Below are 15,656 nucleotides of genomic sequence, written 5' to 3' on the forward strand. Positions count from 1 at the left end.
GCCGACGCCAGTCCATGTCAAAATTCTTACATAATACAGCTGTCTCATTATTTAAGAATTATATCGCTGCCTATTAGTTTTATTTACATTCAATAGATTGGCCCTTATATCACGGGTCAACCTCCCATCTTCATAGAGCATTCTCAATATTAATAGTACGCTTCAGGTCTAAGTCAGCCACTATACTCCGGATGAGAATGCCAAATAAGTGTAAAGGGATTCAGTTAATATATACATAAATTATAATCTCTTAAGCATTATCGTCCGCTTCTGCACCTCGTTGTTCTGCATTGCCGCGTTTTTATAATTCCAAGGGCAATCTCAAATTTGGACATGCAGTCACCCGATCAGGCAATAGACGCAAATACCTACACAGGGCTGGCCAACTGTTTATACTTTTGAAATCTCGAAACCATTTCTAAATCCTCTGAAAGTCAGCCTGAATTTAACCCCTATAACCTTAGCGGCCTTGACTCCAACTTTCTTCCGTGAACATAAAGATCTCAATATTGTATTCGTCTATGCCAACACGTCCGCAGCTCAGGCTTGGAAAAGCAGTATATAGAAGGTCTTTACGCATGAGTATGGATATACATCGCTCTTCGTTAGGAGTTCGCTCTTAAGGAGGATAATAGTCTGCTGGAAGGATAGAAAGTAAGACGTATCAGTGAACTAAGCCAGAATGCTATGATGAATTACGAATGTACTGCCCCCGAGGTTCAGAAGTTAGATATTGTCTTAAGCAGATCTTTCTACAATTCTTATAAAAGCAGCAATTTCAACCCTTATACTATCAATACAGTTATATCAAGTTACAGGGCCCTTTTCTCCCTACAATCTTATCATAAAGAATTAACAAACTTGCATGTTCAACTTCTTCTCACGATAAGTAGTTCTTGCAAGACAACATTCAGCTGTCTATTAACCATGATTAAGGAAGGTCATCCAATTTTAACCCTTCGATCTTACTCTCTGCTACAAGCAACAGAGGATCGATGAAACTGTTCAGAGAACAGCTGTGTTGAACAAGCTTCTTTGGCGCCTCCTCGTTCTTAGCAGGATCTGGACTAAACTGATCGCTTGCTTGAGGCACGGGCCTTGCTCCAAAAAGTCCTCCAGAAGCAGCTATGGGGGTAAATGTAGGCTGAGGTGCTGTGCTTGCACCAAAAAGTCCAGCGCTTGTTCGGGGGTTATTTGAAGTGGGGACCCCCCGGCGTTCAACTCTAGGAGCACCAAAGACTCCACCATGAGCTGGACGTGGATCGGAGGTATATTGAGCCCCAGTGGAGGTAGAGGAACCTGAGGAACCAGGCCCGAAAAGGCCTGGAGTTGATTGAGTAGTAGCAGTATTCGACTGGGAAGCAGTTGGAGATGCTGGATGCTCGGCTAGTAGCCATGAACCAGAATGTTTTCCTGCGAGGCCCCCTGTTACCGAACTGTAATAAATCGATGGCTGCATATCGCGCAGAAAATTGATAATCGAGTCGATTCTAAGCGAGTAAAACGGAGATTCGGGTCGTGGGTACAGGCCGGCTGCTGTCATGACCTGAAGCAAAGATCCTAGGAGCAAAGCTCTACAACCTCCACTACATCCCAGCTTCCGCTGAAGAAGGTCATCGTGAACCTTATATAATCCATCAACTAGGTACTGTAGGACCTCTGTCCGACTTTTTTCAATGCGCCCTATCTTTGTAAGCATAAGCTATCACGCACAAGGCGACATACTTGGAATATCTGCGCGGATTGGCAGATCAAATGTAGGCATACCCTCGCAGGTATACCGAGTAGCTTTTCGTATGCAATCTCGAAACAGATATTTATACTCAAACACAAAAGAAACGAGAATAAGTTGTGCCAGTGACTTATCCATTTTTTCCGGTTGTTTAAAAAAGAACCCAATGTATGACTCAAGCCATCTCTCAGTGCAGAACGATAGTGCATCATAGCACTCCAGATCATCAACAATAGAAGCGATGTTTGATAGAAGATCTAATTCAGGAGTCTGGGGAACTCCGCGGGTTTTACCGTGTATGATTTTCAAGACCACCTCAAAGGCTTGCACATTGAAAACATCTCCAAAGTTCCAATGATAAAGACCATCATCTTGTTTTGAAGCTTCTTTGAAGGCGCTCGAGAACAACTTAGAAGCACGACGCGATGCAAGTGTCAGGTGCTTCTGAGAGCAGAGAAAATGTTGCTCAATGAATGTTGGTGATTCAATGGTGCCAGCAGGTTTGGTAGGTTCTTTGGAGGGAGAAGGGTCCTGCTTGGTTACAAGGATGACTAGAGTGTCACCATTGGGGTCGATTGCAACGCGAGTATTTGACATGTTTGCTAGGTTGAAGTAGTGGTGTGTGAAAATGGTAGTAATGGCAGGAAGCAAAGAAGAAAGTTGAGCTTCGTCCTGGGAAAAAGTCCTACCCCTTTAAGTGTAGCTGACCTGTCATATATCAGAGTCTATATTTATCCGCCAATTATGACGTGCCTTGAGACGGTGATGGCGCGTCTTGAGCCAACAGAAACCTCAAATCACATTTAACACAGCGGCTACAGAGATGACTACCGCTTTTAGCGGGAATGCACTAACTAAATGGTACATAAGAATGTTCAAGAAGACTGGCAGATAACAGATGGTGGAGAGAGGTGATTAAATGTTTAGGCAAACAAATTTATAAAAGTAAAGGTATATCTGTAGTTTAAATCTCATAATTCACCTCATTAATGCACGGCCACATACGAGTCAGCCTCTGACTTGGGCGCTAAATAACTCTAGACTATTGGTTGCAGCTGAATATGCCAGTAACAGTTCCCCACTAATGACTTTTGTGTCTTTCTAAACCCAACCCTATACCTTCGTAATCCCATTTGATTTAAAATGCCTATCACAGTTAGCAATAGTGCCATACATCTCACTCTGTAAAAGCAGTCCAGATAAAATGTTCTTAGAGCAGAGAAGTTGACATCAGAATTCAGTTTATCGGCGCATTTCTATTCGCCAAGCTTCTTATCTGCAGCCTACCACGGCATTTACATTTAAGTGGCTCTCCTCAGCTGAAGTCCGCTGTAACACAAGCACCCAGATTTTGTCCTTTGAAGGGTTAGAGGATGTTGTGTGCTCTCCAATGGAAATTGCCGTGGCGCCACGAAGAGCAATTACGGCTTCGACGGTACGACCTAGGAGACGACTCAGCGATCGAATAACAGATGATCTGGAGACCGCTCTTGATGCAGTAAATGAACCAGAAGTCTGTTCTGTCCATATTTGACATAAACCAACTGTGATATGCTTCAGAGATTTTAACTCTACCCGTCCAATACCGAGGCAGTGAGGACTGATTGCAGCTGGTGACATGGCGTTACTGACGATTACTTGCGCGCTCACGGGCTTATCAGGGATAGAAATGCGAAATATAATGAAGATAGCATACTAATAACGGTTTTCTCCGTAGACTAGACGAAGGGCCAGTCCTGCGGTTGCCCAGGTGGAATCTGGAAGCCAAGGTGCTCGCGGCCGCCCAAGGTCATGGGCCAAAAGGAGAAAGGTCAAAAGATTTGCACCTCAGATCACTCTGACTAAGCTTATCTTGGCGCGATTTCAGCATCTTAAGATACTCACGCTCAACCATTCTATTGTTAACATATTATAAAATCCCCTCTTATCCTCGCCTCAACCCAATCAGCTACTCAGCACAGAAATCACAGCCTTCATCTTTATGGCGATAAAGCCGCGATCGCGCTTCGATCTCACAGACCACCAGGTATACTCGCCGGTACCTATTAGGATCTCATATAAAGGCTTCTCGAAGGAGATGGGGCCGGATTGGTTATAGAACGGCCTCGGCTTGATGAAGTCCGATGGCGGATTTCAAGGCCCTAATGGGTTCAGCATCTTGCTTCAACATTTCTCCGTTACAGAAACGTCATGCAAGGCCAATCACCTTGTATCAGTCGATCCTCCGGGGACTTGTGATTTCTACAAGCTCTTATAATACCAGAGTCAAGCTGTATCATTATCACATATTGAGTCTACACTGGCGGTCTTCTGGATGATGGGTTGATCGAACTACATCGAAACCATCATTCACACTAGACAGCAATAGAAACAACCAACAGCAGAGAGGCATGGCGGCTACATCCACCTCAGCATCAAGCTTTTAATGTATGAGCATCTTCTTCTCGTTTGAGTCGGATCATTCCCTGCCCCTTGGTTAAAAGAATCTCATCTTGTTCTGCCCAGTCACAAGCTAGTAGCGGTAAATGTGTCGGTTGATATTTGTTCGGAGCTTGCCCCGATTGTCTCGATTTCCGACTCCCCATAGTGACATCGGGCTGGCCGTCACATTGCTTGCGATAGAAACTGACAGGCCAGAATCGGAACGTTAGAGTTTGATGCACTGCTGCCGGGTGTTTTCCTGCGTAACCAAATACTAGTCCGAAATCGAAGTCAACCTTTGTAGAATTCAAGTCTACCCCAATCTGGGTCTGTTTCTCAAATTTTGATTCTCCCACTTATGTAAAGGAGATACTAGAGACATGGTGATTCTCAGGGCTCAGTTGTGATCAAGATACAACATCTGAAGGTCTTCTTATCACCGCTGCATGCAGGATGATGACTACTTAGATACACAGTGTGGGTGGACCAATGAACAGCTGACAAGTGTTTGAGCATAACTGAGGGGAACTTGCACTGAGTGAATGACTCCGAACTGAGAAGTTTCCCAATTTTCCTCGAAGACAATACAATCAGTCTGTAAATTGCGCAATTTCTTTGGCTATAGATCCATGGTATAACTGTCATTCCAAGAATGGAGCGCATAGCAAAGAAGGCGTAAGTATCCTGCCTACAAATAGCACAATAACCACCTTGATGCTGATCAGCATCAATAGGGTCGCGACGTCAAAACCGTTCAGATTTCTGGTCGGCCCTCTCCAAACAGAATACACTATTCATTCAGCTCTTGTCGCACATCAGTCACCAGCTCTCGCTGCCATGGTGAATGGCAAATTCCAAGAATCGCAAGAACGTTGTGTCAAATGGGACGATGTAGACGAGATAGTCTTCAACAGTTTCTGGCAGTTTGTCTATACAGGAGACTACGACACTCCAGAACCACTTCCACCCGCTCAAAGGACTTCCGGCATGGAAGACCATAAATCAGATACTTCAGATAAACCTGCTGAAGCAGAAGCAGTAACAGATCCAGAAGAACCGGAATCAGAAGAGCAAGAACCACAAGATCCAGAAGTAGAGTTCGGTTCAGGGTCAGAGTATACTGAAATATCCTGGCCTTATATATCCTGGGTGCCTAGAGCTTTGAGTCCTATATCAGCAATACGGCAGGAGAAGAAGACAAGTGTTGGAAAGTCGTTAATATGGTGTAAATTTCTCCATTCTTGGGAAATCCAACCTCAGACTATCGATGCCAATATTTCACTCAAAGACCAGGCAAACACCTTGGTACACCATGCTAAAGTCTTTACGCTGGCCGACCGCTATGGAATTGAAAGACTTTCAGAAGTATCTCAGAGAAAACTTTATGATGAGTTAACAGATTTGTGCACGGAGGGTGTGGACTATAGAAATATGGTAGATCTAGTGCGATATACTTTCGAAGACCTAGTGCCGGACCAGTTGAGGGATATGGTTGTGGAATTTAGTGCTTGTGTGGTTGAGAAACTTTGGGGGTATGAGGAATTCGATCAGCTTCTGGAAAAACATGGCATCTTGTCGAAAGCGCTTATAGGGAGGTTACTGTACAGACTTGCAGAGCCTCCTTCACGGCTTTACGATCATTAAAGCTCAGAGAAAGAGATAGACCACTTAGTTCAACATGGAAAAAAAAAGTCCCGGTCAACTTGATCCGAGTATTGGCTGAGGCACGGGGCCATAACATCTCCTCACATCACTTGGCCTGATTCGGCAGAACGGGCATCCAGCATGTCGATAACATAAATGCTTTATTGTCCATTAGTAAACTTAATATGTATCGAACCGTCTTTTCAAGGATAGTTTCCAATTATAAACCGAACCATGGTGACACTTATAGTACTAGTGGTTTGCGTGATGCCTGAAACGGGGAGGATGAGATGCTGATTTCTCTACAGATGGAGCGACATAGCCGGTAGTATGAAAGGCCACGGTGACAGTATGTGAAGTAAAAGTGACATATGAATATTCCACACTGTATCATGGATGGCGGGAAGTAGGGCGACCTTGAAACCAGCGATCGTAAATGGGTGAAACATGCCTGCGCCCAACGTCCCCAAATTCGGTGAGCGCCATGACACTTGCCCGTGCCCTGATAAGCTTCAGCTCACTACATATGACGTCTTATACTTTATACCGAGCCTTATCTCTTCTCAATGCAGCCAGAACTGCTATACCATGTCTATCTTTGATCATACGGAGTACTGCCCGATCCGTTATCGTACAGGAAGCTCTATGTTGGTTTACACCACGGCTGATTCATGTGGCTATAGGCGGAATCGCATGGTTTCTTCTATGACTCATGCGAATGAGGCCATAGGTCTTTCCAAATGTCAACACCGGAAGGCATGTGTCTACTGCTGCGATGGTGATCATCCGGAGCCTCAGGGACTTCGATCCTGGGCAATTTTATAAACGTCATTACATTATGGTGACGCTTTCCATGGAAGCGGGATCACTTTTTGTCTCAAATTCCAAGTTTCAACCACCGAAAGATGCATCGGAGATGTAGTATGGCATCATACGACCATTACGTATGTACCACTCTCCATTGACTTCACTCCACACACAATTTTAGTCTCGCTTTTCAAGCTACCGTAAATTGACGGAAATCTCCTGCTTAAGAATGGGTGAATCATGAGAAACTATAAAGGATACAAAATGGCTCTGAATGGCTATCCCTCTGATTTTAATATCAATTTCTTTAAAGTAACCTTAATAATACCTTTTAAGGACCCACAAATACTTTAACTTAAATTACTGCATTATCCTCTTTAAAATGTCTCATAACTTCGTTACCAATCTTTACTGCAGGCGCTCAGCGCCATACGCACATTATATCGAAAGATATTTGTAAGCGTATGCTAAAGTCGGTTCAGTATAACATCTTTACTTTTCCTGCTATACTGGTTATTATAGACTTTCTATCGGATTCAGGCACTTCTGCTATGACTAATAGTCAGTAATCTGCTATAGTTATAATAATAGTTATTATTACTTCCTAGAAGCCTTGTATGATTTATTTAAGCAAGGAGATAATAGGCTAAATACTTATTATAAAGCTTTTCTAGATTTTAGTATTAATACTTATTTTAAGCAATTTCTGCAATTACAGAAAGGAGGATTTATTAATGGCAATAGCGTATAATTAACTAGACTTAATACTTTTATTATACCTTAAGGTTAATATGCAGAAAGTCTATTATGAAAACATACCCAAACCTTGAACTTGAATCTTGCTCTAGACCCTGATTAGTGATTCTGCTATAGATTGGGCGCAAACTACTCATTAAAGGCCGGCAGGTATACGTTTCCGTATATCGGTGAGTGTGATATTGAGGCCTCCGACCATCTCGCCATTGGTAAAATGGCGTAATGAGCGATATAAGCATCATAGCGAGACAATGTATGAGATTCAACATTTTATGCGAGTGGATCTCGCTGATCAGTGGAAAAGGGTGCCAAGATAGGCCAAGATGTCTATAACATAAGTTGCCAGATTGTTGGCTTCTAAATCCAGCAGCCCGCTCCGCCGTAGATTGATCTATTTCTTGAAAACAAAGCCCAGATTGACTGCAGGGTTTACCACAAGTGATTTTCCATTGGGTCATGCTGGAGTGCCTATATGTGCTTATGTCTAGCAGTCCTGTTTAGCATTCCATCGCAAGCTAGCGGAGTAAACGTTATTCTTCCTAATTAAAACAAACTTTTGCGAGCTTAACATGTGCAATGGAGGCTCCCGCCAAAGGACCACTGATAACGCTGCATTTGGTAGAAATGTAGTAACGCATGGTGGCGCTCTCTGTGCCGTCCGTGCAGCTCCGAGCCGTCTGTGCAGCTGGAACACATTGTGTAATGCATGCAGCGAAATGACCTGGTGCCAAGGACCCAACCAGTAAAAATTTAGCTTCTACAGGTCATCTGCTTATACGCCAGTACATACAGGACTTATCTACCAGTGTTTCATGCATTATTCCATTTTAAGAATTATTTTAAAGGACTATGCTTACGAATTATTAGATATAGTTAACAGGATTCTTTCTTGGATACACGACCATCGGGTTCTAGCAGATTGCTTTCCTATCTTTCTAAGCCCGAATATATAGACTGATAAGGATTACACCAGGATGAAGCCGCGTTGCGGAATCTATCCAATCCGGTTGTGGAATGCGATTCTGCCGCAAATGGGATGTCATAGGGGGCCTCAAAACAAGACAAATGTGACACGTAGTTCGTCGGCTCTAGGGTCCTGATTCGCCATCACTTTCGACCCACAGAAGGATGCATCACTAACAATTGTTTGCATTTAAAACCTGAGTTACGAATCGCACGATTATCCTGGGCGTGGGATAACTGAAAATAACAAAAATATTCTATGACAGTATATGGCCCAAATAAGAGACGGCTCATCCGAAACACGGCACATTTGAGACACCTGCAGTATATGGAAGAGTTTAGAGTCGACACGTATCGCTATATCTTCTACTCGATGATGACAGCCCACAAAGAGGCATTGTTCGCCGGAGTTCACAGGAGATTTGCCTGTTATCTTCGCAAAGGGGAAAGATGTCAGAAGCTATTGTGTGATTAGTTATAACAATTCAAGATGAATGAGACAACCCTGTCGGAGATGGTGTGATGAAAGATATTTTATACATTTACGCCTCATGGACGCCCTGCTACACTTATGTGAGACCCAAGTCTCTTTTCTACACGTATAGCACCTTTGTATTCATCCACTTTCTTATCAGTGACGTTTGACAGAATATCGAAGACTGGATAACAGGAAAAGGTCGCTGAACTATTTTCTCGATGATGCTTACACTTGAAGCAGGTATTGTATCAGTATGCCTGAGTATCGGCGTATATGTTAACTTCAAAGCTGGCTTGATTCGGGCAGTGGACGAGCTGCATTACAACCGTCTAGGTCTTCCGAGCATATACAACATCAAACTTGGGTTGTTTGACCAAGCAATATATCACAATGATCTTTCATCACAGCCACTCACAATCATCTATTACTGATGACCACATACCGCCACGGGTACCGCTACACGAGAAACAAGCCGAGGGTCATGCCGCTGGTTCCACTGCGATATCTCCACCACCCGACGGCGGATCAAAAGCTTGGATGCACACAGTATTCTTGCACATCGTTTGCTTCAATACCTGGGGTGTAAATAATAGCTTTGGAGTATTCCAGCAATACTATGCAGCTGAACTTCTCTCAAGCCAGTCACAGTCAACAATTTCTTGGATTGGAAGCGTCCAAGTCTTCTGCCTCTTTGTTATTGGCACGTTTTCCGGTCGGGCCACTGACATGGGCTATTTCAGAATCACCTTCATCATAGGCGTCTTTTTTCAGCTTCTTGGAATTCTCATGGCATCTCTGGGTTCCTCATACTACCAGATATTTCTCTCGCAGGGTATCTGTGTTGGTATCGGCAATGGTCTCGTGCTAGTCCCTTCTATGGCTGTCACGTCGACTTACTTCAGCACAAAGCGTGCTATAGCTATCAGTATTGGGTCTTCTGGTGCAGCAACCGGCGGTCTAGTGTTTCCAGTTCTGACAGAACGTCTTATTGCTGCTCAAGGTGCTGGATACGGTTGGGCAATGCGATGCATTGGTTTCGTAATGCTTCTGACCTACATTCCGTGTCTGATCTGGTATTCGCCGCGACTAGCTCCCCGCAAGTCTGGACCTTTGATCGACCCTTCAGCACTGAGAGAAATTCAGTTCTGGTTCTTTACGGTCGCTATGTACTTTACGTTTTGGGGTCTTTACACTGTTTTCTTCTATATCGGCACTTTTGCCAGGGATTCCATCGGTATGACAGGCACAGTCAATTTGATTCTCGTACTAAATGGTGCGGGTCTTATCGGTCGTCTGGCGCCTGGCATAGTCGCCGCAAAATGTACCGGCGTCCTGAACCTGCTCATACCCTTAACAGCACTGGCTAGCTTGCTCGCATTTCTTTGGAGCCAAGTCCAGAGCCAGATCGGCCTCTACATCTTCGCCGTGTTTTATGGATTTGTTGCACATTCCGTGCAAGCTCTCTCATTCGCATTCCTCGGCTCCCTGACGACTGACCCTCAGAAATTGGCGACACGCGCAGGCATGGTGACAAGTCTCACCAGCGTGGCCCTCCTGACCGGCCCTTCGATTAGTGGCACCCTTATTCAGCACACAAATGGGAGTTATTTCCCCGCACAGGTCTTCACCGGTATCTCAATGTTACTCAGCGCATTATTCTTTACAGCTCTAAGAGTGGCCAGAGTGGGCACTAATATTAGGATTAAGGTCTAAGGACACAGCTCAACGAGTGTCTGATTAGCTATGACAAAGGAAGACAGCGCTAAGGTGTATAGAAATAGAGCATGATAGTTCGTGATCGCGTAAACACCAAATAGTAAAGTTTTGTACGAGATAATGTCATTTGGTAGTGAACTAAATAGATTGAGAGGATCGCTACATAAATTTAAAATTGTCTCTGTTTCACTGGAACAACGTAACAGGTTACTCGGACCTCCTGCCAACCCTTCAATTCGTATGTGGATCAACGCCGATTATAGCAGTCTATCCGATGACGATGGCCTCAGACGTAGCTGTCAGTCGACGCATATGGTTCTTCAAGATCTAATCGTCACTAAATAACGATGAAACAATACCGGCTGCTTTATCAATGACGTGCTCTTAGCTCAGATACGGAACTATACACAACCTGGCTATTTGTTGCGATCACCTCGTGCATAAGATCAAATCGAAAAATAGTCCGAGGCCTTGTGAATGACTGCCCTAGATCCGTGCGCCGAAAGCCGATTTCGATGCGTGACAGTATTGATGTGGGATGTTGTCATCACTTTACAATCGTATCGGCTGTCGTCGCAACGGATCTGATCATACTATGTTGTTGAATCGTCAGAGGCGAGAATAAATACATGCTGAATCGGTATGATGACGTCTAATGTTTGGCCATGACGTCTATTTACATCATTCTTCAACTCGTCAGGAAAGCGCGTTCGAAAATGCTGCTATGGGCTACTTATATAAACCCTCTCTCCAGCCAGGAAGAAAGACAATTTGAGAGCCATCAACAACAATCACCAAGCTATATTCTACCGTCTTTCTCAAAACGCAACGCGAAAAATCATGTATCCTCTCGAAATCGAAACGTCTGCTGCTAATAGCCGCTGCGCTGTGGCCATCAGTCTTGGAGAGACTCCCTTGCGGGTCTCCGATAACATCCGTGATCTCGTCAATTCTCTTCAGGAAAGGTTCAACGATATCGTCTTTCTTATTTGTGATGACATTCATAAATACGAAATGATGATTCCAAAGAAAATGACTATTGGCAAAGCCCAGCGCGCAGCAACCATAAAAGGCGATGAATTAGAAGCAATTCTCCACGATACGATTAATCAGCTTAGTGACGACAAGCAGCTCTCGGCCACTATAGCCATTTTACGCTGGTCAGATATCGAAGATGAAGACTACCATAAGCTGCTGGATATTATGTATAAGTACCGAGGGTCATTTGAGAAAGATCTACGATCAAGCTCTGAGTTCTATATCAAGCGCCGGTTAGCTGTTGCCACTCTAACTGAGAAAAGAATTGAGAGCTTTATGCGATATACGCTGGCCGAGCTCCCTATACAAATTATGGGGCTAAATTACAACAACTGCCAGTACACCACTATCCTTCATCCTGTATACCCTCGGAAAAATGCTGATGGGTCAACGGGCACTGTTATCAACTCGGAGTATGTCTCACCGATCGAGAATGTGGTGCAGGCCTATCGCAACAACTCCGATGTTGTAGGGGACATCTGTTGTGCCGTTCCGCACATGAACTACGGCACTGTGACTCGGGTTTTCTTTGAACGAGCGTTGTGATGTTGTTTCAAGGGAGATTTCAGCGGGAGCGAGGCCTAATTTGGGCCAAGGATGAAACTTGAGGAGCTTGGCACAGGGGTCAGTCAATTTGTTTATTCCATTTAGATGCACATGTATGGAAGACGATTGGTCATGAAGTCCATCTCTTCCTGCTTTATAGCCTTGCATCTACATTCTTCCTGTAGTAAATCTGAATGCCAAAACAAAATCGGCTAGACATATGGTGCGTCTCCATCAAGCCTTGACAGGTCAGCTCAGCCGAAACAATGTACGATGATGCGCCTATTTTATGCTCCTAATTCCAGCATAAAAAAAGGCTATTTGAGCATATAGAGTCAAGTTCCCTTCAGAGAATGAGTCCGAGAGCTAAAAGGTCGGGTTTTCACTCTCGAACACCGATCTCAAATGAAAATCAACGATATGATACGTAGAACAAGAGAAACACTTCAGGTTCATGTGACAGGTCAAATCTGGAACAATTCGGACTACAGTAATGGCGATCTATGGATCCAAGAACGGCACGGCACGGCACGGCACAGCACGGCACGGCTCTACACGGCACGGCTCTCCACGACTGATTCTGAGACAAAGCAAATCATTTGAAGACGGGACGGTTAAGCCTGTGAAGAAAAGCCATGGCGCTCACCAATAGTTATTTCTCCAATCCCAAAGAAGTACGAAGCTCGTTATGTCTCACAGGCACAACTTGAGTGATTCATTGCTCGTCTAATGTCTACAGAGATTGGTGGGAAGTTAAGCCGCATAATGTATGATGATCTAGACTCGCCTTTTTCATCGAAGAAGCTTGGAACTGAGACAGCATGACCCGTTCATGTATGGTACTGACCAGAACCATTTCTTGCGATACTAGAGGTATTTACTTGCATCGGTGTGGTATTGGCGTGACTCCAGGGAGTTATCAAGAATGATGGCGTCAACACGATTCGGTCGTCGCCCTGAAAAGAGAAGCATATAAGTACCTGGCAATGATTGTTCCAACAATTATTATGACAAGTATTCTACTTTTTCATTCGCGAGCATTTACATATATCTTTGCAGAATTTCCAGGTCTGTCGTCGATTATGAAGTTTTTCAAGACAGCACTCCTTCTTGCATCAGGCACCCTGGTCACAGCCTGTGAGCTCAAGACTGGTAGTACTGGACCTGAGATCCTACAGGACCTCCTTCGCTATGATGAGCGCGCAACCGATTTAGGAAAAGCTCTGGATGCTTTTGATGGCAGTCCAGAGACTTTTGATGTCGTCTATGGTGCTTCAGGTGAACAGTCCCAGGCCGCGAAGCGTCTGATTGCAGACTGTAGCACCGTCGGCCAGCTCTGCCGCTCTGACAGCAAAGCTATCGCTGATGAGCTTATCTCACACTTCGATATTGATAAAAGATTCTTGGGCACATTTGCTTCCAAGGTACGTTCTCGCCTGATGGTCACGATTGTTATGGGTCCCAGCTGACACCTCCTTCCAGAAAACCATGTTTAGGAAAATTGGGAAGCAAGACTGGGTGGCTTCTTTCCTCATAGCCACAAGGAATAACGTTGATACACTTCTGCCTATTATGAGGAGTAAGGTTGACATTGATGACTGCTGTAGGGTAGCGAGGTTTCAGGCGAATCTGACAGCGATCATCGTTGATGCAATCGATGCTTATGTCTAAGGGAAACTATGTTGATGCAAGATTAATGTTTTTCCTTATTTTACTTTTAAGGTATCGCAGACAATAAATAAACATAAATTAGCTATGTAAGGCACGAATTTTCACCAAGTTTGTGATAGTTGGGATTCCAAACAGGGGAGCTAGTCCGTATTAGGTTTCTGTTGACAGGATACGCAGGGGGTTGTACTGAGCAGGTTGGGTTGTCACGTCTCTTGATGGTCAGTAGTGCTTGTAATGTTACAATTTGTGCCCGTAACAACGCTCTAAGGCGTTGGGTTCAAAAGATGCGCGTCCAAAAGTTCACAGTTCGTGGATCAATAGGTCATTATCAGTGGTCACAACAATCATCGCTATATTATGATTCTCTTCTCTGGGGGATTCATATTCGAATACAGGTTAACCTCAAACTCTAGCAGCGGACCGAGCCGCCGACTCGTGACTTGAATGCGGGGGCTTTCGTAGCGCGAAGGGAAGAACCCCAAGAACCTTTATGTCTCAACTTCCAATTAATTAAACTTTCATATCTACTGCTAACACTGTCCAATATCTTAGCCTCGCTATGGATTTACCTCGTCGCTCAAAGCGCCTCGCTAGGAAAGATCCTGTCATTGAGACCGCATCGTCTTGGGACATACCCGTTCCAGCCCCGCGCCTCCAGCAAATACCGCACCAACTATCCGGCCCATCCTCAGCACCGGGCAAGCATACGCAGCAGTTAGTGGAGCAGAGGTATCAAGAAAAGGATGAACTGGCCACTTGTCCCTCAATCACCCAAACCACTCAAAACATAGGGTGGAGCTTATTGCAGCGCGTCGCTGGCTTCCAGCACGCTGATCAAGTCGAGGCAACGGTTCTATCGCCAATTTCAGTCCTCATAGCCGTCGCTATGCTAGCTGGGGCAGCAGACTACCATCGCCGATCACAATTACAGCAGAAGCTCGGCGTAGCTGGAGGTTTGGAGGCCCATCTTTCAGCTCTATACGCAGACCTAGCACCTCTAGCTAAACAGGATATCATATCACTGGCCAACGCTGTCTTTGTCGACCAATCGGTCGAAATTGCGACCAAATACAAGAAGTATCTAGAGGCATTCCAAGCTCAGTCGTGGCAATTTCTATCCCTTGCCGATTCGGTAAAGGATATTAATTCCTGGATATCCCAAAACACGCTAGGCCGAATCACAGATTTGCTTAGCTCGCGCGCCTTGCGCAAATGCCATGTCGTTCTTGCAAACGCTACAGCTTTTAGAGGTACATGGAAAACCAAGTTCAAGCGGGAGAACACAGTTTTAGAGCATCCCTTCCACCTAGAGAATGGGAGCATCCGAGCAGCAGAGATGATGTTTCTTTATAAGGAGTATGTTGAAACAGCGTCCAGCAGCAATTATACCGCTGTCCGAGTTCCGTATGCCACGGAATCAGACTCTTCACCGGCGGCCTTGGTCGCATGGCTTCCCAATCCTGGAATTACAATAAGGGCACTCCTGGAGCAGTTATCCACGACCCAGTCAGAAGGTCCTTCGTTCCGGAGGAGGAAATTGACTAAATTTGGGTTTCCCAAGTTCGAAACCAGAAGCAATGTCTCGTTGATGGATGAGCTGGCAGGTCTTGGGTTCCCAATCAAAGGCAACTATCCTGAAATGGGGTCGGGACCCACGGAGGTCACGGCCATCAGCCATGAGGCCTCCATCAAGGTTGACGAGGAAGGGGCTGAAGCAGCAGCGGCGACTGTCGTCATGGTGGCCCGGAAGCGCTCTACGGTGATCAACGAGGAGGTCCTGGTATTCGACAGACCGTTCCTGTACATAATAGAGGCTGGAGAAAATCGGCACGTAATTATGTGCGGTGTATTCTCTGTTCCAGGATGAGAAGGTCGCTCCCCACT

The 15,656-nt window shown here is 44.9% G+C and overlaps 6 protein-coding genes across 6 annotated transcripts; 5 read left to right on the plus strand and 1 right to left on the minus strand.

Moving 5' to 3' along the window:
• Positions 1-931: 931 nt before the first annotated feature.
• On the minus strand, positions 932-2,329 carry FPRO_15932 (uncharacterized protein; the record flags this gene model as incomplete). The annotated part of the gene is made up of 2 exons (XM_031224855.1): positions 932-1,683; positions 1,726-2,329. The coding sequence occupies 2 exons, from the start codon at positions 2,327-2,329 to the stop codon at positions 932-934; spliced, it is 1,356 nt and encodes a 451-aa protein (XP_031090073.1).
• A 2,476-nt stretch (positions 2,330-4,805) lies between these two features.
• On the plus strand, positions 4,806-5,797 carry FPRO_15933 (uncharacterized protein; the record flags this gene model as incomplete). Its single annotated transcript, XM_031224856.1, has 2 exons — positions 4,806-4,828; positions 4,888-5,797. The coding sequence occupies 2 exons, from the start codon at positions 4,806-4,808 to the stop codon at positions 5,795-5,797; spliced, it is 933 nt and encodes a 310-aa protein (XP_031090074.1).
• Positions 5,798-9,191: 3,394 nt separating this feature from the next.
• On the plus strand, positions 9,192-10,514 carry FPRO_15934 (uncharacterized protein; the record flags this gene model as incomplete). The annotated part of the gene is made up of 1 exon (XM_031224857.1): positions 9,192-10,514. The coding sequence occupies one exon, from the start codon at positions 9,192-9,194 to the stop codon at positions 10,512-10,514; it is 1,323 nt and encodes a 440-aa protein (XP_031090075.1).
• Positions 10,515-11,357: 843 nt separating this feature from the next.
• FPRO_15935 (uncharacterized protein) lies at positions 11,358-12,101 on the plus strand (the record flags this gene model as incomplete). The annotated part of the gene is made up of 1 exon (XM_031224859.1): positions 11,358-12,101. One exon carries the CDS (start codon positions 11,358-11,360, stop codon positions 12,099-12,101), a length of 744 nt encoding a protein of 247 aa, XP_031090076.1.
• A 1,082-nt stretch (positions 12,102-13,183) lies between these two features.
• FPRO_15936 (uncharacterized protein) lies at positions 13,184-13,772 on the plus strand (the record flags this gene model as incomplete). Its single annotated transcript, XM_031224860.1, has 2 exons — positions 13,184-13,525; positions 13,584-13,772. 2 exons carry the CDS (start codon positions 13,184-13,186, stop codon positions 13,770-13,772), a joined length of 531 nt encoding a protein of 176 aa, XP_031090077.1.
• Positions 13,773-14,331: 559 nt separating this feature from the next.
• Positions 14,332-15,639, plus strand: FPRO_15937 (uncharacterized protein; the record flags this gene model as incomplete). The annotated part of the gene is made up of 1 exon (XM_031224861.1): positions 14,332-15,639. One exon carries the CDS (start codon positions 14,332-14,334, stop codon positions 15,637-15,639), a length of 1,308 nt encoding a protein of 435 aa, XP_031090078.1.
• Between the last annotated feature and the right edge of the window lie 17 nt (positions 15,640-15,656).

This window comes from Fusarium proliferatum (genome assembly GCF_900067095.1).
Source record: "Fusarium proliferatum ET1 genome assembly, contig: FPRO_scaffold017, whole genome shotgun sequence".
Taxonomy (NCBI): Eukaryota; Fungi; Ascomycota; class Sordariomycetes; order Hypocreales; family Nectriaceae; genus Fusarium; species Fusarium proliferatum.